This window comes from Elephas maximus, chromosome X (assembly GCF_024166365.1).
Source record: "Elephas maximus indicus isolate mEleMax1 chromosome X, mEleMax1 primary haplotype, whole genome shotgun sequence".
NCBI classification, from domain to species: domain Eukaryota; kingdom Metazoa; phylum Chordata; class Mammalia; order Proboscidea; family Elephantidae; genus Elephas; species Elephas maximus.
The window spans coordinates 160829868-160854328 of NC_064846.1; the positions used below are offsets into that span (position 1 = coordinate 160829868).

At 39.3% G+C, this 24461-nt stretch overlaps 1 protein-coding gene across 4 annotated transcripts in view; it reads right to left on the reverse strand.

Annotated features, from left to right (window-relative positions):
* Nucleotides 1-24461, reverse strand: part of CDKL5 (cyclin dependent kinase like 5) — a 274427-nt gene that overhangs the window by 41289 nt on the left and 208677 nt on the right. For all 4 annotated transcript variants that reach the window (XM_049873455.1, XM_049873454.1, XM_049873457.1 and 1 more), the window contains exons 9-14: nt 20595-20784; nt 14256-14336; nt 8837-8988; nt 5020-5986; nt 873-974; nt 480-585 (exon numbers count right to left, since the gene is read on the reverse strand). In XM_049873455.1, the coding sequence (XP_049729412.1) occupies nt 480-585; nt 873-974; nt 5020-5986; nt 8837-8988; nt 14256-14336; nt 20595-20784 (1598 nt within the window). The remainder of the gene's footprint in view (nt 1-479; nt 586-872; nt 975-5019; nt 5987-8836; nt 8989-14255; nt 14337-20594; nt 20785-24461) is intronic.

Below are 24461 nucleotides of genomic sequence, written 5' to 3' on the forward strand. Positions count from 1 at the left end.
CTCATTATCTTCTAATATTCTATATCATTAATACATTTAATGTCGACCTCTCCTCATGCAAATGTGAGTTCCATGAGTGTGGAGATCGCTGGCTGTCTTACTCCCTGACATATCCTAAGCTAGAACAGAGCCAGGCACATAGAAGACATCCGATGAACAGTTTATGACTTAATCAAATCAACGAGTGGTACGGTAAGAACACAGCTTCAGAAAGATCATTCCTGTGACTATTTTTTGATGGGTACCCTGGAGGTGAGGAAACCAGTTAGGAGGCTACTCAATGTACCCAACTGAGAAGCAAGGAGGCCTGAACTAAGCCAGTGGCAAGGAGAACTGCTGGAAGGCTACTGTGTACGCAAGAATGATGCAGGTCTGAACTTAAGTCAGAAGCAGTGAAAATGTAATAGATGGGAGAGGCTGAAGATTTAGGGAGGGGGAGGAGAGAGAGGCCCCTGGGGAATGCTAGGGACCGGGCTTACCTCTGTAAAAGCTTCCAACTCTCCTCGGAACAGGATCATTGTACAGATGTCTATTTTCTTTGGGGGCTGTGCCATCATCAGAGTGGGGGTCATGATATACTCCACCCTGAGGCAGGAAAAAGTTCATAAAAATTAAACAAGAGATTCATGATAATGCTGCCTGTGAACTTAGCACAGTGCCTAATCAGTCTATGATTTACTCAATGATTTTTTAAAGAGAAAACATGGAATTATGCTATGAGGAAAACTACTTGTTTTATAAGCCAGTTCAAATTATTTGTGGAAGAGATTGGGTATAATCAAATTTTAAAAGGTAGGCTGCAATGACGTAGAATGAACAATCTTTACAGATAGGTTTTACAGTAAAATGTAGCAACTCTGAAGAATTCAGACCTCAGACTTCTGACGGGAGTGGAATGAAGAAGTGCCTTCTCTGGAGGACTCTTTAACCGAAGATCTTGCCACTGTCATCTCTGGAGGGTGCTGTTCACCAGGCTGGAAGTCAATTTTAAAAGGATTTATAAGAGCGTCCTATTCCCATGGATGAAAACCACCTAAATCACAATGGTCTTCATTTGGTATAATCAATTCCTTAATAGCTAAAATAAAAAATGATGGCTAAAACATGAATTGTCCCACAAAGATTGAATCATCTGATGAATATAAATCAAACAAATTTCACAGATAAAAAGTGAAGTTCTCATTAAAGTTAAGGCAAGCAGGAAATAAATTAGCCTGAAAATAGTTCCATTAATTATTAAAATAAAAAAAATTATCTTTCCAATATCTAGACAGTCCGGCATCCATGGGTCTGAACAGCACTCTAATTAGAGATCCTATTTGTTAATCCAAAAATTTCTCCTGCAGATTTTATGCTGGGTTCTCAAAAAAAAAACTGTGTACATCCAAAATTATTTTTCTTGAAGGATTTACATGGTAGATTGAGGGGGAAAAAATTCTTTGAATATATCAAGGAATAGAATAAGTACTCCTAATAATTTTTTTTCTTAAGATTCCCTAACTACTATAGTTTATGTACTTAAATTCTCTTCTTAATCTTCTCTAGGACCATACCACTTATATTTAATCTATTTTCTTTCCTCAACCATAATCATGACAGTGCTCATCTCTGGAGAAGTTAATGCTACCTTTCTCTCAGGGAAGTGAGTCACAAGCCTAGAACATCACTCAGTCCACAATGGTGTTCACTGAGGGGAAAAGTAGCATTTTCTACCCTCGGAAGAAAAGATTAAGGAACAAAAGCACCAAGTCATCAGGAGGAGTTGGTTCCATCGCGTATCTGTAAGCTGCACACAGAAAGAGTATTATCTCTTACATGATACGTCAGAAACATTTTATTTAAAAATTTAAAATGTGATTCTTTCTTCCTCTCACTCCCCAAATGTGCTATGATAGGGTTCTGGGAAATTCATGGGCAGTCATTCAGTGTAGCCTTTCTTCTATTTTGTGACAAGATCTCATTTGAATTTGACCACCTGTATTGTTTTTTATTGTTTACAAAGGCCTCTAGAAAAGTATTTTAGGAAATATTTACATCTAACCTAAACTCTTTAAGAGGCAGTGTTGGCCTCGTCCCCTTGCTTTTGAAGGTGGCTGCAACACTTGCTTGAGACTGATTCCCATGATTTATTCCCAGCTTTACTGCCTTTTCAAACCTTCTGCCATCTTGGCAGCATTAAACGTGTACTTTCTTGCAGCTTGGCACTGTACCTCCTAAACCAGACTTAAAGGTCACTAACAGTCTGATCTGTGCTTAGCCCATAGGAATAGTTTATAATTAGCTTTATTACCACCATGTTCACAAAATCTTTTTTCTGGAATTCTCAGAGAGCCAATCATTTGTCATTTTTCCACATTATAGTTTTCTGCTTTCCTTACTTCCCTGTTTCACACTATGCTTAAGGCTGATATCCTTTACCTGGCTCTGATCATCACTCAGCATCTGTGGGCAGCTGCTAGGCTCTAGAGATCTCTCTAGACTCTAGAAGTTCTCTCTGTGACTCCTCAGAGGCTCCTCTGATCCTTGCTATGACTCTAATTACAACCTCTGCAAATGTGCACCTCTGCCATTTCCTCTCACCTGGGCTCTAGTACCTCATTTCCAACCTCTCAGAGAACAGCTCTGCTCAGAGGTCCAGGGTCACTTCAAACTCAACGTGTCAGCATGATACAGTGGAAAGAGTGCTGGCCTAGGGATCTGAAGACTGCCAGGTCTGCCATGAACCGGCGTTGGGTAAATTTGGGCAACTCACCCAACTTCTCTGAGTCTTATCATGCTCATCTGTGAAATGAAGGGGTTGAATTAGTGACTTCAAAAATTCTCTTCTACTCCCAAAAGGAGCTCCTAGAAAAGAAACCTTGAAGTCTTCCTTTTTCCTACATTCACAAGCCCCCCTGTTTTTACTTCAGGAAAGTCTCTAAAACCTGATATTTCTCTTTCTCTGTGTGCCCACTGGCACTAACTTAGTCCAGAACACTCTCCTCACTGCGTGCTGGGATGATCACAAAAGCTGCTCGGAATGTTGCATTTCTTACTCCAGCAATGTGGAACAAGTTACAATCCCCAAAGCATATCATGCTATTTAGTGTCTCATTTGCCTCCTTCTCTTCATAATGCTTTCTCTCTTCCTTTCAGGCCTCTTTCGGGATGTCCTCTCCACTCAAATTCTAACTATCCTAGAAGTTTCTGCCCGGATGCCACCTCCTCTGGAAGTCACCCACAACCCTGTCTGAACTGTGACGCTCCTCTTTATCCCGACAGCACACACAACTCTAGCACAGCACCAACTATAAAAGCTCGGCTGCTAACCAAAGGGTCGGCAGTTCAAATCCACCAGCTGCTCCTTGGAAACCCTATAAGGCAGTTCTACTCCTTCCTATAGGGTCACTATGAGTTGGAACTGACTCAATGGCAACAGGTTTGGTTTTTTTGGATCTGTTAATAGGCGTTCCCCATGAGCCCATACAATCTAAGAGGACAGAGACCATATTATTTTCATCTTTCTAATTAGAAGCTACCATGGTGCCTAGCTCAGTAAATTCCTGAACACATCTTCACTCTTTAGCATCCCAGAACCCATCTCCCTCTGCATCTTAGCCCAGAGCAAGACCTTTAGTTGCCCTAAAGCCATTTCTGACTGCTCCTCTCACAGTGATCTCTCCCTGTTCTCAACTCCTATTTATAGCCAGTGCTATATTAATTCAGTTCTAAATTATTCTTTCATTGTTCTATGTATAATTCAATCTCCCCTGGGAGAAGATAAGTTTCCCAAGGGTAGGAACTTGATCTCAGACTTTTTGGAATGCCTGAGAATACCCAGCAGAGAAGGGGGCTCAGTGTCTCAGGACAGCTCCCATCCTAAGAGAAGCAGTAGCAGCAGCAGCAACAGAAAATTCTGACGGCACCTCCGCTGCACCAGGCACTGGACACAGTGCTTTCCACGTATTACCTCATGTCATCCTCACAGCAACCCTCAGACAAGGAATCTGAGGCCCAGAGAGATTATGGAACTGTCCCAAATTTCCATCATCCGAAACAAGTTTCAGAACTGAGATCCAAAGCCAGGCCTGCCTGGCTTCAGAGCCTGAGCTCTCAGCTGCTCTGCCGCTACACTGGTTGCTCATTATTGATAACTTCACTCTCCTGCCCCAGCATTCATCTTGCTAGGCCTCCCATGACATACTTGAGCCACGTTTTCCGGAGTTTTGATACACGCTGAAGAACCTACTTTTGTAGCCTCCAAAAGGAGAGTGCTTTCTTTATATGAAATCTTTTTCTGCTCCGCGACTTTGACTTTTCTCAGCTTTTCTCCACCTTATTTTCTTTGATGCAGGTGACTGTTTCATATTATGAAAATGTAATTTACAAACATGTATTCTGTTGTAAGAATGCTACTTCTTTTAAACAGGTGTAAGTTTTAGAGTCTGAACAACAATAAGACAGAGGAAGCCATTGCTAAAAATATTGCCTTGGGCTTTAAAAAGTCCAAAAGACTGAAAATTAATATTCATCTTGGCTGTAAATTTATCTATAAAAGCTCTGGATAAATAAAGAACTTTTAAATTCAATTAAGATATCAAGTAAGGTATTAGCAAAAAGATTTGAGTTCAGCAAATGTGGTCTGGAGATTAAATACCCATGAATTCACACAGAATTCTGAGAGAATGAAAAAACTAACCCCTAGGGAGCTGATTTTTTTTTTTTAGGGAGCTGATGAATTCTATAATAAATCAAAATAGGCTTCTCTCAACAAAATATGCCAGAAAGTAACATTTAAGTAAGAAAACAGATTTCTAAAAACTAACTTTTGCATCCTCTTGGGTCCTCAAAACAACTGATTTAAAGAAGAATTTTTTTTTTAGCAGTTCTTAGTCTTTCAAATATCGTTTCCCTCAATGCATCCTATCAAGAAAGTAAGACCTCCTGCAGTAGGGAAAATTGCAGTCTGACCCTATTCACATCCTCTGCACCACCTTCCCATGATGAGCCAACAGATCTGGTCAAAGTCCTAAGCTGTACCTGAGGCGATAAGAGTTGCAGGCTGTTGGCTCTGGCAGCCATCCCTTGCCCTATGCTCAAGCTTCCGTCCAGGCCTTTGGCTCTCACTTTGTCTCGGGTCACATACATGGAATGCCTGTGAGGACGCTGTTGGGAGGAGAAGGGGCTGGTGTAGCCCAGCCCATAGGAGAAGGATTCGTGAGGGGCAGACAGTGAGTGGGAATGGCCGCTGTCCATGTGCTCAGGCAGCTTCAACTCCTCCATTGTTTTAGAATGCCTGGTTGTGGTTCGGCGTGAGTCGAGGGTGCCCTCGCTTCGGTTATTTCTCCCTGAAGGGCTGAGCAAAGTTCTTGTGTCACTGTGCCTGGTCAGGGTTGGGCTGGTAGGAGAGTTCAAGTCCAAGCAGCTGGATGGAAAGTATCTACTGGTGTTCGACTCTGCAATTTGGGCTCTGGCTTCAGAAAGATTGCTCACGGACTTGGAGTCACTCAACGCCCCATGGCTTTTGGCCTTGGTCCTGTAGGAGGGACTCCTAGAGGACTGGGGAATGGTGTCAATATAGCTATGCCGGCTCTGCTTCTCACTGGGCTGCAGTGTCCCAGCCTTGCTCTGAGAGCTCTCCATAAATGAGTGCCGGTTCTGCTGAGATCTGCTGCTTGACTTGAGGTACTTCGTGCCTGGGCCTTCTGAAGGCTTTGGGTCAATATTAAAATCAAACTCGGTTTTTGACTTGGCTTCTTTTGGGCTGAGAAGATGTGGTATATTGTTGTTGGTGAGATCTTTGCTGGCAGACCCAGGCTGGTTGCTTGCTTGGTAGGTTTTGCTGTGCATTGGACTAAGAGTAGCTCCGGCAAGGTTTCCGTTTAGGAAGCTTTCGTTGGTGGGAAGACCTTCATCAGCCCGTGAGAGACCCACACTTAGATTCTGGATGTCCTTACTGTTAGATCGGTGGTGAGACTGCAAAGCAGTACTTTTGCTGGCTTGGTTTCTATGTTAAAAACAAAAGAAGTATTATCAGTTCCCCTCAATAGCAGACACACAAAAAGAATGTTTTTTTTTTTAAAAAAAATACTCAAAACACCTCGAAAGACCAAAAATAGTAACTCACCCAAACATGTGCCTATCAATAACAGGTAACCTACCAATAAGAAGTAAGTTCATGAGACCAAGTCTGTGACAAAGCATTGGTCCTGATGAAGTCACTCTGGCATCCTTAAACACTCACTAATCTGCTGCCATCATAGTTTCTAACTGATAATTTGGTAAAACACATGCTCTTGCTGCATTGTTACTCACAGCTGAGTGTCGGTTATAGAATGCCTGCTAGGAAGAAGAGGGCTGAGCTGTAGACAAACTCTTTACAACTCTTTTGTCTGTCTGAATGTCAGAATATTTAGACTTGAAGGTTACTGTATTCTTCAAACTTCATTTTATCTGTAAAACTCACAGCCCGCTTGGAGATACACATACATACGGCACACACACACAGACACCAATGTCTCTTTCATCTTTAGCCTGTATAGTCAAAGAATGAGAATTCTAATAATGAACTCAATAAAAAAAGAAACATGACACTGTAAAAAGAAATATAAACTGAGCTGTGAGATTGGTTGGAAAACACGATCAGGATTTGTTTTAGAGAAGTGGCAGTGACTTTGGGCTGTGAAGATACCTCCCTGTACACTAAACAAGAATCCAGCTCCAACTGTTCAGACACCTCCTGGTACACGAAACAGAAATCCATCCCTAAATGGAACACAGGGATCTGAAAGAGTTCATTTCTCTTCAAAAGGCACAATTTATTCTTTTTCATTTCATTTCACACTTTATTATTCCAAACTGACCCAGGCCTTTTTTAGGACTTAAAGCCTCATTTCATACTTGGTTTATTTAAAATGAAAACCTTGCCCACTTATTGAAAGTGGAAATTGACATCACAGCAAGGTCAGGTTGTTCTCTTTGAACTATTTAAAAGACTCAATTTTAGTTTGGGGTAGGTTAGAATGCTTTTAAATGAATAATACTGTACATGGTTCACTTCCTGCCACGCATTCAGAAAATTTTGCTGCGAATATTGCCATTGCTAGAGATGGTTTGATTTGGGAATTCTGTTCCCACCACATACTAATTGGAGGATGGATAGATGGATAAGTAGATATACAGATGGATAGAAAGATATCCCTCCCCCCAAAGAATGATAATCTTTGAAATTATGCCTTTCAATGGTCTCCCTGAAAGCTGTGTCCCAAGGGGTCACTCCTTCTGCCCAGCTTCAGTGCTCCTTGGGCCCTGTTAACCCTATTTCCTTTCCTTTCCCTTCAGTCCTAGAAATGGTAACAGCAGAGAAATAACACACAGATACAGTAGTCCCCCTTATCCGTGGTTTCACTTTCTGTGGTTTCAGTTAACCCTGGTCAACTGTGGTCCAAAAATATTAAATGAGTAGTGTGATGAAATCTCACCTGGGGACCACATTCACATAACTTTTATTACAGCATATTGTTATAATTGCTCTATTTTATTATTAGTTATTATTGTTAATCTCTTATTGTGCCTAATTTATAAGTTAAACCTTATCATAGGTATGTATGTACAGGACAAAACAGTATATATAGGGTTCAGTTCTACCCACAGTTTCAGGCATCCATGGGGGTCTTGGAACATATCCCACGTGGATAAGTGGGGGAATACTGTATTGTGAACTGTGCTAAAACCAAAAGAAGACCGGAAAGAGAAAAAAGTAAAGACACCTGCTGGAGCTTTTGAGACGTTTAGAAACACTGCCACCAATATTGAGCACAAACCTACATGTGACTGTAGGAATAAAATATTTAGAGTAATGTAAGATGAAATTTCTAATATGACAAGGGAGGCTATAAAAACAATTACACTACCACAGTTAAGCAGAGAAGACACAGAATAAATGGTGAAAAAAAAAATTTTTTTTTTCACCAATTTAGGGACGCTTTCCCAGATCTAAAAAGTACCAGGTCTTGAGGTTTTAAAATCCTTACCTACTAAGAACAATTTTTCTACACAGAAGGAAATGGGGGGAGGAGGGGATAGAATTTACATTCACAAAGCTCCACGTAGAATTACTGTTTTCTTTTTGTCTCCTACAATCTTAGCAACACCAGTTGACAAAGTCAGCTTTTTGGGAGAAGGAAGACAGGGAGATCATGACTAGGACAATATCTTCTTGGGTCAGCTCAAGGCAATGTAAATGTATCCAGGAAACAGGTTTTTTAAAGATAAGTGAAAAACTAGATTTAAAAAACACCAACTTTAATCACTATCTACCAAATCGACTTTACTATTCCTTATTTTTATTCTTACGAAAAACTAATTTCTCAACTCAATGGTTAAAAGACAAGAGCAACGAAAACCTAAGACCCTTCTATAGAGCCAGACCTACTTGGATTAATTGCCAAGAATGCCCATAGTACCTTGCCACCCACCTGTTTGGCATCTTCTTCTCCCTCCAAGGAATCCCCTTGCCCTTACCCATCCTTCCTCCTCCAGGGTTCCCCTTGAACCCTGTTTATGCAGAATCTTTCAGCTTTTCAGGGTGGAAACCCCTTAGTTGCCTAACCCAATGCTACCTTTCCCCAGAAATGCATAGGTTTCCATAATATACTCGTTAATGATAAGAAAGCCTTTAAGACCCACACAACCCTTTAATTGTGGTTCTGAATCATGTAATAAGCATAAGGAAGATATTTTTGAATAAAGAGGGCTTTCCTTCTTTCCTCTAATTGCATCATTTAAGCAGCCACCTCCTCCACCTACTTGTTAAGACCAACACTGCATCTGTATTTCCTTAAAAGGGAATATTTACCTATTAGACAGCGTGCTGCTCTCCACGTGGTAAGGTTTTCTTTTTGTTGACCTTGAAGGGGAGCGATCCAAAAGTCTCTGGGTTTGAAATGTAGGGTGATTCAAGCACTGTTCTGTCAAGTATCTGTCAGCTGGGTCCAACTTCAGTAAATTCTTAGGAAATAAAGTTGAAGATTGGAAAGAACGTTACAAAGTCAAATTTAAATTCTAATAAAAGCTTTTTTTTTTCTTATGAAAGAACTACATGGTCATGGCAGAATATCTACCAAACACAGTTCAGAAAAAAGAAAGAAAGAGTGAGAGAGAAAGACAGAAAACGAAGAGCTATCTGTATCACCCAGAGCCCCTGTCCTCCTCTGACTACTTTTCTCAGTATCAGGTATACATATTTTCTTTTATAAAAGCTGGATCGTATTATACACATTAAGTTTTGTATCCTGTACTTTTCACTTACTAATCAAAAACATTTTTACAACATAATTTAGATATTTTAAATATGTTTTCAAGTAAGTAATACATTCACATGACAGAACAACATATAGTCTTCCTCCTTTTCCCGTCCCCCTCTTTGGAGGCAACTAATGTTAACTAATTTCCGTGCGGCCTTCCACAGATACTCTGTGCACAGATCTAGCTGCTCCTTTTATTTTATCCAAATAGCAGCAGCATACACAGAAGTGCCTGTACTTAGCTTTTTTTGCATTTGACATCAGATATTAGAGATCATTCCATATCGGTAAAGAGTTTCAACTCTCTGGATGTACCTTAATTGGTTTTTAGCAATTCCCTAATGAGAAACATTTAGGTTGTTACCTTTCTTGTATTATTATGAATGATGCTGCAGTGAATAATCTAAGGTGCTTTTTAATGGCTACATAGAATGTTATGGTATGGATATACCATGATTTATTTAACCAGTTGAATATTTAGATGGTTGCCACTTTTCATTACTACAGTTGATGCTGTGATGAATACCCAAAACCACTGAGTATAAACTCCTAGAAAAGGAATTGCTAGGTATGTAAAAATTTAAGGATTCTTTTCTATGTGTTGCTAAGCTACCCTCTGTGAAAGGTCCAAATTATACTTCTATCAGCAGTTGTATGAGTCTGCCCATTTCCTGACACTCTCATCAACAACAGGCATCATCGTTCTTTTCAGTACTTGGAAATGAGGTATTTAAAAAACGGGATTTCTTCCAACTATATGACATCTGGAAAAGGCAAAACTAGAGACAGGGAAAAGAGCAGTGGTAGCCAGGGATTCAGTGGGGGAAGGGGAGCGATGACTAGGTGAAGCACAGGGGATTTTTAGGGCACTGGAACTATTCTGTATGATACTGTAATGGTGGACACATGACTGTATGTTTGCCAAAACCCACAGGACTGTATAACACAAAGAGTGAACCTGAATGTAAACTATGGGCTGTAGTTAATAATGACATATCGATATTGGTTCATCAATCGTAACAAATGTTCCAAAGGAATACAAGATGTTAGTAATAGGAGAAAATGTATGCAGGTGGGAAAAAGAGTATATGGAAACTCTCCGTACTTCCTGTATATTTTTCTGTAAACCTAAATCTACTCTGCACACATGGGGTTGCCATGAATCAGAATCTACCCAAAGGCAACTACAACAACAAAACTACTCTAAAAAATGATGCCTATTAAAAAATTTAAAAACAGGTTATCTTACAGCTATTTTAATTCACATCTTTGATTACAAGTGAAGTTGAACATTTTTATGTTTACTGATTGTATTTATTTTCTTGTTTTTCTATTTATGTACCTGTCATTTATTTTTAAGGGTTCTTTACTCATTAAGGTACTAATCCTTTGTCTTTTGTGTCATACGTTAGATTTTTTTAAAACTGTTTTCTTTAAATATTATTTATTATTATCTCATTAGTAACTGGATGAGATTAAAAAAGAGGAATCTTATTAAAACTAATTTTTATTTACAAATTAAGCAACATAAGGGAACATAACCTAACACAACTGGACAGAGCGGTCTGAAATGTGCTCTTTGAGTGACTGGCATTCTCCCCCAGAGGAAGGAAGAAGGGTGAAATGCCAGCATTCCCAAATCCATTCCAAGGTCACTTTCATTGGTTTTGCCCAAGTTAATCTCTTTGTGATTCACTGTTGAACAGTGACAAGTCTACGGTAGCGCCCAGTCAGCCAGACTTCAATTTCACAGAACCACCTCCAACCTAGCACCACAGATAATCTGACTTCTGGATACTGAAATATTCACTTTGATTCAAAACATTCTGGTTATTGACGCCCAAGCCACCACTTATATGCAAGTGAATTTACATTCATGTTGATTCAGGCACAACTCTGAAATTATCTCAGTTCTTTTTTTTTTTTTCCTTATTAGAGAACAAAAACTGTGTAGGAGTATAAAATGATTTTGGTCTCAGTGGCAGTAAAACAGTTAACATCAAAATGGTTTTTTCAACTGTAAGATACTAGTTAAAAACAAAGGAAAGTCTGCCCTTGAAGAGTCCTTTAAATTAGAAGTATATACCACATTTTTACGCAAACAATGAACACCTTCTCCGTTTGTTTGCCAACCACTCCCTCCAGGTATTTTCTGAAGAACGTTATGCTATTTTTTTTTACAGCAATATATATATATTTTTTTATATAAAAATTTAGCCTAGCAGCAATCGTGAGCTTATGGAAATATCTCCTGGGGGGAAGGAGTGGTTAGCAAACAAACGTAGAAAGTGCATGTTATTTGTGTAAAAATATGGTATGATCTTTCAGAAGCCAAATAAATAGTAGCATTAGTTCTATTTTATTTAAGATTAACAACAGTAGAAATTACTGCACATAAACACAAAGAGGTATATTTATATACAAAGCAGTTAATTTTCGAATTACCTGTAGGGATGACGTCATTAGGAGAGCAATATGAAACTTACCCAGTAAATAGTTTCTAAAATTCAGTATGATAGGGGAAAACAATCATTGCCATTTTTTTACTATAACAGAGTTAATATAATTATTGTAGCTATTCTTAAAATTGCAAGGGGCTTCATTAATTCTGGTGACTTGTGTCCCCACTAAAATGGCTGATATGAATAGATGAAGGATGAGATGACCATTTTAGGCACGTAAATACGGACAAAATTATCAACACAGCTTTAGATAGTGGGAAAGAATATATTTCTCCACGAAAAGATAATTGATGTTATTCATTTTTAAATTCCTTTTCAAAAACAGGTAATAGACAAAATGGATGATCCTATTTCTATAGTGTTCAACAAGAAGGCAATATTAATCTATGGTGCCAGAAGTCAGAACAGTGGCTTCTGGGAATGGGGAGCAGTAGGGGAGCAAATCCTGGGAGGGGTTGTGCAAGAGGCTTCTGGGGCGTTATAATAATCTCCTATATATTGATCTGGGTGGGTTGCACGGGTATGTTTACATTATAAAAACTGACATGTACATTTATAATCTGTGCACCTTCTAAATACACATTTCAATTAAAATGTTTACTTAGTGTTAAAAAAAAATTAAGGGTAAATGCATTAAATGAATAGGATCCCCAGTGGATCAGTGGTTAAGCACTTGGCCGCTAACTGAAAGGTCAGCGGTTCAAACCCACCAGCCACTCCACGAGAGAAGGATGTGGCAGCCTGCTTCCGTAAAGCTTATAGCCTTGGAAACCTTACGGGGCAGTTCTACTCTGTCCTATAGGGTCTCTATGAGTTAGAATCTCAAATGAATAGGCACAGATAGGTTAACTTCCAAACTACTTTTACCAGGTCCCATACTGATACTTGGTATGATTTAACAAAACTATCCAATTATTTTTAACTATAAAAAGATAAAAGGCACAAAACATGAAATTTTATTTAACTGAGTTTTCCTATTTTATTCTATTTTCATCTAAAAAGTAACCAAATAATTAAGGCCTTGATTAATAAATATTGATTACATGAAAAAGTGTATTGACAAATCCCAACTGATTTAAGTGATATTTTATGCCTAATCAACTGAAAGAGCTTTTTTTTTTTTAAATTGAAAGCGCTTTGAAGGGTCTTTTTTACAGCACTTCTCAATCTGTGTTCAGAGGAACACTAGTGTTCTAGAGTTTTATTTTTTTTAAAAAGCATTTGGTATTTAATTAAATTTGTGACATGCTGGATGAGACAGAAAAGTTTTACTGTGGGATTCTGGGAAACCTTTATAGGTTAATGATCATTGTGAATCTCTATGAAAAGTTATTTGGTATGTGGTCTCTCCCCAAGGCCACACCGCCTCCCCCATCTCCTCCCCCATACCTATGTACACAGCGTTCCCTGGAACACAGATTAACATAGTTTGAGGCACACAGTTTGAAGCAAAGCAAAGTTCTCAGCTGATCAGCAGTTTCCAACTATGCTAAGTACAAATTGAAAGGCTCTGCAGGACAACGTGGGGGCCACTGATCTTGACCACTGACTGAATGGGCATAAAATAAAATGGACTCATTACAGGTGTTTTTCAAGGTCTACTATCAAACAAAAAAAAAATTTTTTTTTTTTTTACTATCAAACAACCAACATTTGGTTATGCACTGGCTGGCTGCAATGAAAGCTGAAGAAATAGGAAAAACAGTTCTCTCTCAAGGGGCTGACTATTCTACTGGGGAAGAAAAACTTAGGGAAAAAAAAAAAGCAAAACTAGAGAATGTTTTCAGTAGTCCCTAGCTGGAAGACCTTCTGAGCTGGGGGGACTAGCCTGAGGAGGAACACCTAGGCCACAGTAGGTAGCTGTGATTCTGATGTGTCAAAAGAAGAGCCAGAAACAGCTGATCTGTCTGGGCGAGAAGGGGCCAAGTTAGAAAAGAGCAGAATTAGGTTAACTGATAAAATCGGTATAGATGATGGAAAACCTTAAATACCACGCACAATTTTTTTTACAACCTCTTTTTCTTTCAATATTCATTTTAAGATTTGTTTTAAAATCTTATGCCCATGCACCTTCAGTGCTAATGGATTTTTTGTTATACTGTCCGTTTTAGGGCTGTAATTCAGACGGAATGGTTCTGTCTAGATGGAATATCACCATACCAGTCCTACTGCTGCTAAGTTGATTGCAACTCATAGCAACCCTATAGGACAGAGTAGAACTGCCCCATAGGGTTTCCAAGGGTGTAATCTTTACGGAAGCAGGCTGCCACATCTTTCTGCTGTGAAGTGGCTGGTGGGTTCAAACCACTGACCTTTTGGTTAGCAGCTGAGTGCTTTAATCACTGCACTACCAGTGCACCCATAACACGACATAGTCCCCCACTATTTACCATTATACATATATGAACAAAACATTTAATTCAGAAAAGCAGGCCATGGCTGCATGTAGATGCAACAGTCACAAGCCAAAAGACATTTTATACAAAGACACAACATCAACTTGTCCCACCTTCATTAAGTCAAGTAAAACACTATTTAAAATTCCAAGGTATCTTCTCTCCAATGACTGAGGATGGTTAACAGCTGGGAACTGTAAGAACAGGACAGAAACGTTAGCATATGGGGAAGGATGTGGGGTACATGTGCTGGGAGAGCTGGAGAAAGCGGCAGATGGGCAGGAGTTACTGCCCTGGTGCCCATCAAAGCCACATTTATCTCATATGTATATTACTTTTAGTTTCTATGTATTTTAGGTATGGATTGCTAGGACTGAGTGGTAACAGGAAAACTCACAGCTGAAAGATGATACCAAAATCTAGGCAGACAATACTGAAGCATGTGAAACAAACCAAAACATACAAATTTGAAACAGTATACTGTTGCCTGCTTTTGCAGACGATTTTCAATTGTTCTTTAGACACAGGTTTACAGAACAAACTAGCTTCTCATTAAACAGTTAGTACACATATTGTTTTACGACATTGGTTACCAACCCCACGACATGTCAGCACTCTCCCTTCTCGACCTTGGGTTCCCTATTACCAGCTTTCCTGTCCCCTCCTGCCTTCTAGTCCCTGTCCCTGGGCTGGTGTGCCCCTTTAGTCTCGTTTTGTTTTATGCGCCTGTTAAATCTTTAGCAGAAGGGTGAACCTCAGGAGTGACTTCAGTACTGAGTTCAAAGGGTGTCTGGGGGCCATACTCTCAAGGTTTCTCCAGTCTCTGTCAGGCCAGCAAGTCTGGTCTTTCTTTTTGAGTTAGAATTTTGTTCTACCTTTTCCTCCAGCTCTGTCCAGGACCCTCTATTGTGATCCCTGTCAGAGCAGTCAGAGGTGGTAGCCGGATACTATCTAGTTGTCCTGGACTCAGTCTGGTGGAGGCTGTAATACTTGTGGTCCATTATTCCTTTGGACTAATCTTTCCCATGTGTCTTTGATTTACTTCATTCTCCCTTGCTCCAGGTAGGGAGAGACCACTGGAGTATCTTAGATGGCTGCTCACAGGCTTTTAAGACCCCAGACACTACTCACCGAAGTAGAATGCGGGACATTTCCTTTATAAATTATGTCATGCCAATTGAGATAGATGTTCTCTGAGACCATGGTCCCCACAGCCCTCAGTCCAGCAATTTGGCCACTCAGGGAGTTTGGATGTGTCTATGGAGCTTCCATGACCTTACCTTGTAAAAGTTGTGCTGGACTCCCCAGTATTATGTACTGTCTTACCCTTCACCAGAGTTACCACTTATCTATTGTCTATTTAGAGACAATTCTTAATTACTAATTAGTTAATCGGGGGACAAACAGGAGGGATACGATAAGACATCAGATAAACAAAATATCATTTAGTCCTGGAAAGAGAGAAGTACAAAAAAGAGGAAAAGGCAGTGAGAAGCCAGTACCTGAAAGGCCACAGAAGTGGAGACGGTGAATTCAAACACATGTTCTATTATTGCCTTTAATATACCCTTTTAATGGTCTGTTTTCAGGCCATTAAATTGGAACAGAAGGCAAACAGAGCCTCCTAGATAAACAAATACATTTCTAAAGAAAATGAGGGGAAGGGGTCAACTTTATTCAGATCCTCTGTCTTCCGTTGGCTAACTCTCACATTTTGTGATATCTGAGTGGATGCCAAAGCACTGGGTAATATGACCAGCAGAGCCCAATGCCATGTATTCCCTCGAAAGGTAAAGGCTAGTCTGGTTTTAAAGTGTATTTCCTTTATGCCAACACAAAGGCATTTCAAAGAACTGAAATCTCTAAACATGCTAAATAAGTTGGTGGCGGGGGGCGGGGGGGTGGCTAGTTATGTAGCAAAGTTCAAGCAAAAGCCTTTTAAGCAGTGATTACGAAATCCTTTGCACACTACTAAGTATGACAGGAGAGACAGAACACAGGGAAGATCTAAACCTTACACGTACGCACTCCGCAGATAGATTGGGAAAGCAATCAGCGTTCAGCTGTGCAACTGTAAATTCTAACTGAAGCTCAGAGAAAGGAGAGACCAGCATGGTTTGCAGCTAGCTGTACAGGACAGAATCCACCGATAATATTTTAACTGGGTTTTGAAAGATGAGAAAGTGTGAAGACAGACAGAAGTAGGACAGCACCTTCCAGATAGAGGAAGTAGAAGGAATAACGTGAACTTAACACAGACACATAGGCAATAATCCAAAACTGATTTCTGCAGGAAGTGATGCTATGCAAGTCACTTTAGGTGTTATTATCATTCCTGTTTTAGAGATGAGGAAGGTGAGGATCAGAAAGTTTAAGTAACTTGTTCAAGGCAAGTTACATAATTAAGAAGCAGTGGAACTGGTATTTGTATCCAGGTCTGTGATCCAAGCCCACACTCTTTCTAAAACCAGGTGCCTCTCCTAAAGGACGTACAGAGGTTCCTTTGGATGTTGCTGGAACATTAAACATCAGCCCATGCGGTGATTAAAGACTCCACACCAGTACATTGTAATTAATATGTTGCTTTGAGGGCTATCTTATGCTACCAGATCTCCCCTGCCACCTTTTTTTTTTGTCAGAAGTGATATTTCATTGACAAGAAAATGCTGAAAGTCAAAAGACATTAGAAATATAATCGAAAATGACCAAGAAAATCCATAACTCAGAAATTTTTTAGTTTATGTGCTTTCGAACGAAATCTACCATTCTAATAAGAGGTAATTCAACTAACATCCAAAACTCAAGCACAAATGTTTACCGTATATCCCAGTCAGTAGGTTGGTTGTTGGGACACTTGGCCAGGACAACAATAGAAGAGTGCTTCCTTACTTAGCATTTACTAAGTGCCAGGCAAATGGTCTGGGTATTTTACATATAACATTTAATCTTCACAACAACTCCATTGGGTGGTATTTCTATTATCATCATTTTATACACCAAGAACCAGAGGCACAGGATGGTGACATAACTTGCCCACGGTCATTCAAGCAGTAAATATGGAGCTGGGATCTGAACTTCAGCAATCTTGCCCCAGCAGTCATGGGGTCGCCATGAGCTGGAATCAGCTCAAAGGCAACTGGGTTTTTTTTTTGTTGTTGTTGTTGTTGTCTTGTTTCACAGCCTCAGCCCTGTACCACTGGACCAATTAATTACTGATGAGTCTGTGTTGTTCCATAGCAGGTCAGTTTGCAGAATTGTAAAGGAAAACTTTTCCCTCAAAAGATGCTGTGAAAGCTCCAAAGAGATTAAGTTAATTTAGTTAAAACACCAAAGACTTTCAGGCCAAAATATATAAAAAAAAATTAAAGCTAACAAAAGTCAAAATGTCACAGAAGCAGCAATTTCCCCGAAGGATATTTATAACCAGCTTTAAAAAAAAATTCTTTTTTTGTCATATGCTGTCTAGCATTTTACACATACTGTTTAGTGAGGAGGTCTGTGAACAAACAGGATCACAGACAAATGAGGAAAAGACATCCTTCGCGTGGTCTGTCCTACCAAATGCTACCTGTTCTTCAATATCCATTTCAAATTTCAATTCCTCCATAAAGCCTTCTCTAACGAATCCAGCCAACTGTGACTTCTACCTCTCTAGAACATCTGACACTCTCATGGCCTAAACCATTGTGAGACATATGAGAAAACAGTACAATGTAGGAAGGAATGCAAAACTTAAATACACATGCTTTATCAAAAATTGTATTTTTCTAATTATTTCATACATGAAAGTCCTAATTCTTCAGCTAATTTGTGGGTCACTGAAGGCCAGGGACCATGTCAGACACCTGTTTCCATCCTCCTTAGAGAATCTAGCATAGAGCCTTTTTAACGGAAGTTTCAGGCAAAGAAGAAGTTAGCCAGCAGACCAAGCTTAATGTTCCAGCAGTTAGTGTTAAAATTCTGAGGTCGAATATTCAATCATTCTACACTTATTGCCCAGTAGGCACCTTGTAGGTTGCTACAAATATAATGATGAACATAATACAAAGGGAGGAAAATGTGCTTAGTGGTACAAAAGAGGTAAGAGCACAGAAGAGGGAGTCACCTGGAGAAGTCTAGAAAGGCTTCATGGAGGGAGGACATTTGACCTGAATCTGCAGAAAGGAAGAGGAGGAAGAGCAGCTTTCCAGGAAGTGAGGTGAGGGCTGGGAGCATTATAGAAATGGAAATGTAGCACCGGAGAAGCAACAGGTCAAAGAAATGGTGGGAAATCCAATCTGGACAAAGGGTAGGGGGCAGGGAAGCATGGGACAGGAAAGGCTGGGAGATGAGGCTGGAGGGATAAGAACAAGGGGTTTTCAATGCTACCCTAAGGAGTTTAAACTTTACCTGCAATCCTGTCGATACTGTTAAACAAAGGAGGAGAGCGAATGAAATGTGCAGTTTGGAGGGAAGATCATTATAAAAGGTAATGTGAACGAGCTGCAGTGAAGACAGAAGTCAGAGAGACCCGCTTGGCATTTGTCAATAATTTGGATAAATGGTGATGAAGGTAAAAGAAGCATTACAGATGGACAGCAGGGAAATATACTTGAGCTTTAGAGCTGATGATGCTGATTGGTTCCATCAAACCGTTCAAATATTTATTGAGTGCCTATTAGATGTGCTAGGCTCTGTGTTAGATGCTGGCAATACAGTGATGAAACATCATGTCTGCCCTTGGGGAGCTTATACTCTCGTAGGGGAGAACCAGGCAGTTAACAAGTACACAAACAATGTAATTATGTACTGTGTTAAGTATTACGCTGGAAAAAAGAAGGGTGCCATGGGAGACAGAAACTGGGAGGGAGGTGCAGGCAGTATGTGGGGGGTGGTCAGAGAGAGGGGCCATTTAAGAAAGGCCTCTTTGAGCTGAGCCTTACAGAATGAGAAGGAGTTGCCAAGGAAAGCACCTTCCTGGGAAGTCCCAAATTCGTGAAGCTGGAAAATTCTTGAAATGCTTATAGAGGTGAGGTGGAAAAAAAAATGAAAGGAGAGACAAGTGTGGTGAGAGTTTGGAGGTGGAGGGGAAAGGAGCCAGGTCTGAGAGGTGAGGTCAGGGAGCTAGGAGGGCCCAGATCAGACAAGGTCTCATAGGCTATGTTTTTGGTGAGGAGTGTGGACCTAGCCTTGGTGAAACAGAAACTCATTCATTATGTCTAACTTCATTTCTGAATATAATAGATCTTCCCTTCTGCTAGACTAAGGGCAAGTCCTATATACTGTCATCTTTTCAGCATCTAGCATGACAAACGTTCAATAACTCTGTGGCACTATACACAGAAGGACCACAGGTGCTACTTAGGTCCTAATTAACGGCCACCATTTCTCTCATTTTTGGCTCACAAAAGCAAAGCTTTAAGGAGAAAAGAGAGACTTGCCTGAGGTAACTCAGAGAGATGTGGAACAGAGAGAGAGAAAGCAGGAAGGAGATGAAAGAGAAACTGTGAACTTTTTTTTTCATTCATTTCTTCAGCATTGCCCAAGCCCAGCAGGAGTGGGCACTGTGCTGGGCACACGTGTGAGGAGTGGCGCTCCTTAAAGTGACATTAACTGATAGAAAAATCAAAGACAAAAACAAGGGGTCTTGCAAATCAAGAAGACATGGCTTGAAAATTACACATATAAGAGAAAGAAAGGAAGTGGTGGTGAGATTATTTTATAGTTCTTGAAATGAACACCAATTCGTGGTCAACCACCAAATGAGGGAGTTGAAAACTAAGAGTAACTTTTGGGGTAGATGGAAGAGAGAGCAGCCTATAACTAACCAGCTACTCCAGTAAGGTCCCCCTGCAAGGTCCGTCCTGCATTTGGCAAAAGCCTATACTTCCTAAGAAAGACTCTTTTTAGCATATTCTCAGAAAACAAGTTTTGTACAAGTTAACGAGTCTAACTTGCCCAAGACGATCCACTCGTTTGAAAAGAAGATTTGTTGTTTCACTATAAACAGCCAAGAAATGGCTGCTAGAACAAGTACCTTTACATCTGCAGAATGCAAGTCTTAGCAGTCTTCCTTGAATCGCTACAAATGAGTTTCCTCATATAGGTAGTAGTCATGCACACATTTTCTATCTTTTGGAGATGCTTAATACTTTGGGTAAAGAAAAATTCTAAGATAACTAAAGTTTAGAATGTAATAATGCATATGCTAGAAAAGATTTTTAAAAAATTGGAATTTACAAATTAGAAAAAACAGCATTCGCAGTTCCCACTTTCAAAGTCTGCCCATTTTTTTCCCCGTTGTTCACGAATACTATAAAAGGTTCAAAAATAAAACATTATCATGGGGATTATAAACACTGTAATGGAAAAGGGATAGTATTCAATGGGTAGCTTAGCATCCACTGTCCAATGAACAATGATTTAAATACTGCTGTACTGGTTCCATTTGGGGTTTTAGCAAAACCTCTTACCCGGAGCCCGTGGAACCGAGGATTACTGTAGAAAAGCTTCATCTGCTCAGACGGAAGTGGTCCTAGCACCTTCTGAATGGTAAAAAGTTGGTCAATTTCGCTTTCTCCAGGAAATAAAGGCTGTCCATCACTAAGCTCCCCAAGAATACAGCCCACTGACCACATGTCTACGGATTTTCCATAGGGAGCTCTGAAAAACAAAGGGAGAGAGTATCTTGGAAAGTGAAGAAATACAATGTTTTAATAATTTTCAACAGATTCACGATTTAAAGCACATTTATGTATTCAAGAATTTAAAGTGCCATGTGAAAAAAAGACTGAAAAAAAAAGGAATTACAGATATCCAAGTAAAAATTCAGAGCACAAGTAAATAAACCTAAGCAAATAAAGCCATCAGTTTAATAGCAATTTAGTTAGAGCACGTTAACTTGAAATCTATTCACATCTAGGTACACTTTGAACATGAATGGCTTAATAAACCCTAACACAGTGCACACATCTGATGAGTAATACCTCACTGCGGGAAATGAAATCGTCCCAAGAAGTATACTTTCCAGGCAATTATCCTTCAGTTCTCTAAATGTCAAAAAGTTACATCTTACTGTTTTTTTTAGTTCAGTCTATTAAAATGTACTACTGACAACAAGACACAGCAGCTGCAACAATGGGCTCAAGCATAACGACGATTCTGAAGACGGTGCAGGACCAGGCAGTGTTTGGTTCTGTTGTAAATAGGGTCTTTATGAATCAGAACTGACTCAACAGCACCTAACAACAACTGACAACAAACAATCCAATTTAAAAAACAGGCAAAGGACTTGAATAGGCCTCTCTCCAAAGAAGACAGACAAATGGCCAATAAGTACAGGAAAAGATACTCAAAGTCATTAGGCATTAGGGTAATGCAAATCAAAACCACAACGAGATACCTCTTCACATCTACTAGGATGGCTATTACTAGAAAAATGGAAAATAACTAGTGTTGGCAAGGATGTGGAGAAACTGGAACTCTCGTCCATTGCTGGTGGATATGTAAAATGATGCAGCAGCTGTGGAAAACAGTTTGGCTGGTCCTCAGAAAGGGAAACACAGAGTTACCATTCGACCCAGTAATTCCACTCCTAGTCATATACCTGAGACCTGAAAGCAGGGACTCAAACTTGTACACCAATGTTCACTGCAGCATTATTCACAATAGCCAAAAGATGGAAACAACACAAGCGTCCATCAAAAGATGAACGGATAAACAAAATGTGGTACATACATGCAATGGAATACTATTTAGCCATAAAGAGAAATGAAGTTCTGACACATGCCACAACGTGGATGAACCTTGAAAACATTTTGCTGAGTGAAATTAGTGAGATACAAAAGGACAAATAGGCAAATGTTTAGAGACAAAAGTTTATTAGCGGTTGCCAGGGGCTGGGGGGAGGGGAGAATTGGAGTTACAGCTGAAGGAGTATGAGTTTCTGTGTGTACAGATGAAAAATTTTTGGAAATGGATAGCGGTGATGGTAGCACAAGATGGTAAATGTAATTGTCACTCAATAGTATACTTAAAAATGGTTAAAGTGACAAAGTTTTTGTTTTATATATATATTTTTTAATCACGATAAAATTTAAACAGAAATGTACCAATGATTTATGTGTCTTCTTAAGCAGGACTGAATATTATTTAACCTTTGACTACTTAGAGCCACAATTTCTAATAGCTAAGATGTCGGAATCGACTCGACGGCACTGGGTTTTAAGATTATACTAAATTCTATCTTATTATTTACTTTGAATATATTTATACCCTATGTATACAAAGCTTTATGATAACTAAAACTAAAAAGAACTAAACCCATTGCTGTTGAGTCTATTTTGACTCATAGCAACCGCCCATAGGAAGAGTAGAACTGCCCCATAGGGTTTCCAAGGAGCGGCTGGTGGATTTGAACTGCTGGCCTTTTGGTTAGCAACTGAGCTGTTAACCACTGAGCCACTAGGGATTTATGATAACTACTTCCCTAAAAGCATTCTTTTCCCAGTTTACTTAGGCGTTTGTAATTCTTTTCTAGGATCTGAGTTTACCCAAGGGCTATAGGAATGTTACTGCTACTAACAAATGAAGGCTATACATGAAAATCTAGGTATTCCCAGAATAGCTTCTGTATCTGTACCCTAGCATTTGCAGCCTTAAGTCAAATTATAAATGGCAAATTAAGTAAGAAACTATACCTCCTTTTGTCTCAAACACAAATAATCCAAGTTTTAAAAAGGGAAGGCAAAATAAAATACGTGAAAAAAAACAGAGCATAGAATTCTGGAATGCTATATCATAATTTTTTATGATATAGTAGTAATATAAAACTTTAACAAATCCTCTAAAGCTCTGTTATCACTGTACACAAAATACTTCTAGGATAATAAATCACTGCAACAATAAGTCAATATTTTATTTATCTCATTTCCTTCTTAAAAAAACCTAAGAACCATATTAGGAAACTTCATTTAGATCATTCTGCACCAACCTGTTGGAGAGGGAAGGACACTAACCATTCTTTCATTCTCTGTATGAGAGACAAAAAACTTGTTCAGTAGTGCTAGATGGAGAAACCCACGGAAAATCTCCACATACCTACTGCAAGCTGTTTTTCTTCTGTCAACTGATTTGAATAATTTATGCAGTTGAAACTATTTTGAATGTCAAGGGCAAAGTCAATGTATACAAATTTGAATTCTTAATGTACAACAAAATATCAACCAATTTCAATGGAATTTTTACATAAATATGGCCCTTCAACAAGTACTTGACAATCATCTAATTAGCAATATTCAATTAGTTGCACCAGGGTCCCCATGTACTTTTGGCAGCTACCACACGTCTCTAAACATAATCTCAGTCTTCCTACAGGTATTTTTAGGCAGCAAACACTTTCTGTAGTTTCACAATAAGGCTGTCTTCAGAATGAACTTCTTGCAGACAAAACCATATGATAAGGGATTTTTCTACCATACTGAGTCCTTGGATGGGGTTCTAAGAATGATCATACTCATTTCTCTCATTGGCAAATAAAACCCAACCAGATGCCATCGCATCAATTCCAACTCATGGTGACCCTATAGTGTCCAGTAAATTAAAATTTCTAATCCTCCCAACCAAAGAAAATGGACTGTGCATCCTAGTTAGTCCAGAAAGAGGCACATAGAGGAAACATAGATAGGCACAAAAGAAAATCAATCCCAAATCTGAGTTTAAAATTGAGCAGAGAAATTCTAAAATCTATCCACACAAAAGAGAGATAACGTCACTAACCATCATTTGTTTCTCAGGATAAATCAAGCTTTGGATTTCCAAAACACAAACTCAATAACTGATGCCAATAATACTTAATATGCTCGAAATCAGCAATGAATCAAGAATTACCACCAGATGGCTGGTAGACACTGGGAAATTAACTGTTAACATCAAAATAAACCCAGCGAGTAAATTAAGTCATGATCATCGGAAGAAATCCAAGGAATTATATTGGTATTACATAAAAAGTATCTTTAAAAAATTAAACTTGTCATGTCTCCCAGAAACATATATGGTCTGCCGAAGAACAGAGACGTAAACTGCAATTTGTGCATATGTCACCGTGACTACCACATTTAATTTCATATGTACAGTGTGCCTTCTTTCTCCATCCTTGGGTGGTCTCAAAGAAGGAAATAAAATCTAGGGAAAATAAGTCAATAGAATGACTAGGATGGGTAGGGAATCATTATCATCAGGCACTAAAATTATAAGGTATGAAAAAAGAAAAGAAGAACCTTACTGGAAAGCTCTTTTATGGTGTTAACAGATGACTGAAAGAGCACTGAAAGTTGTGGGGT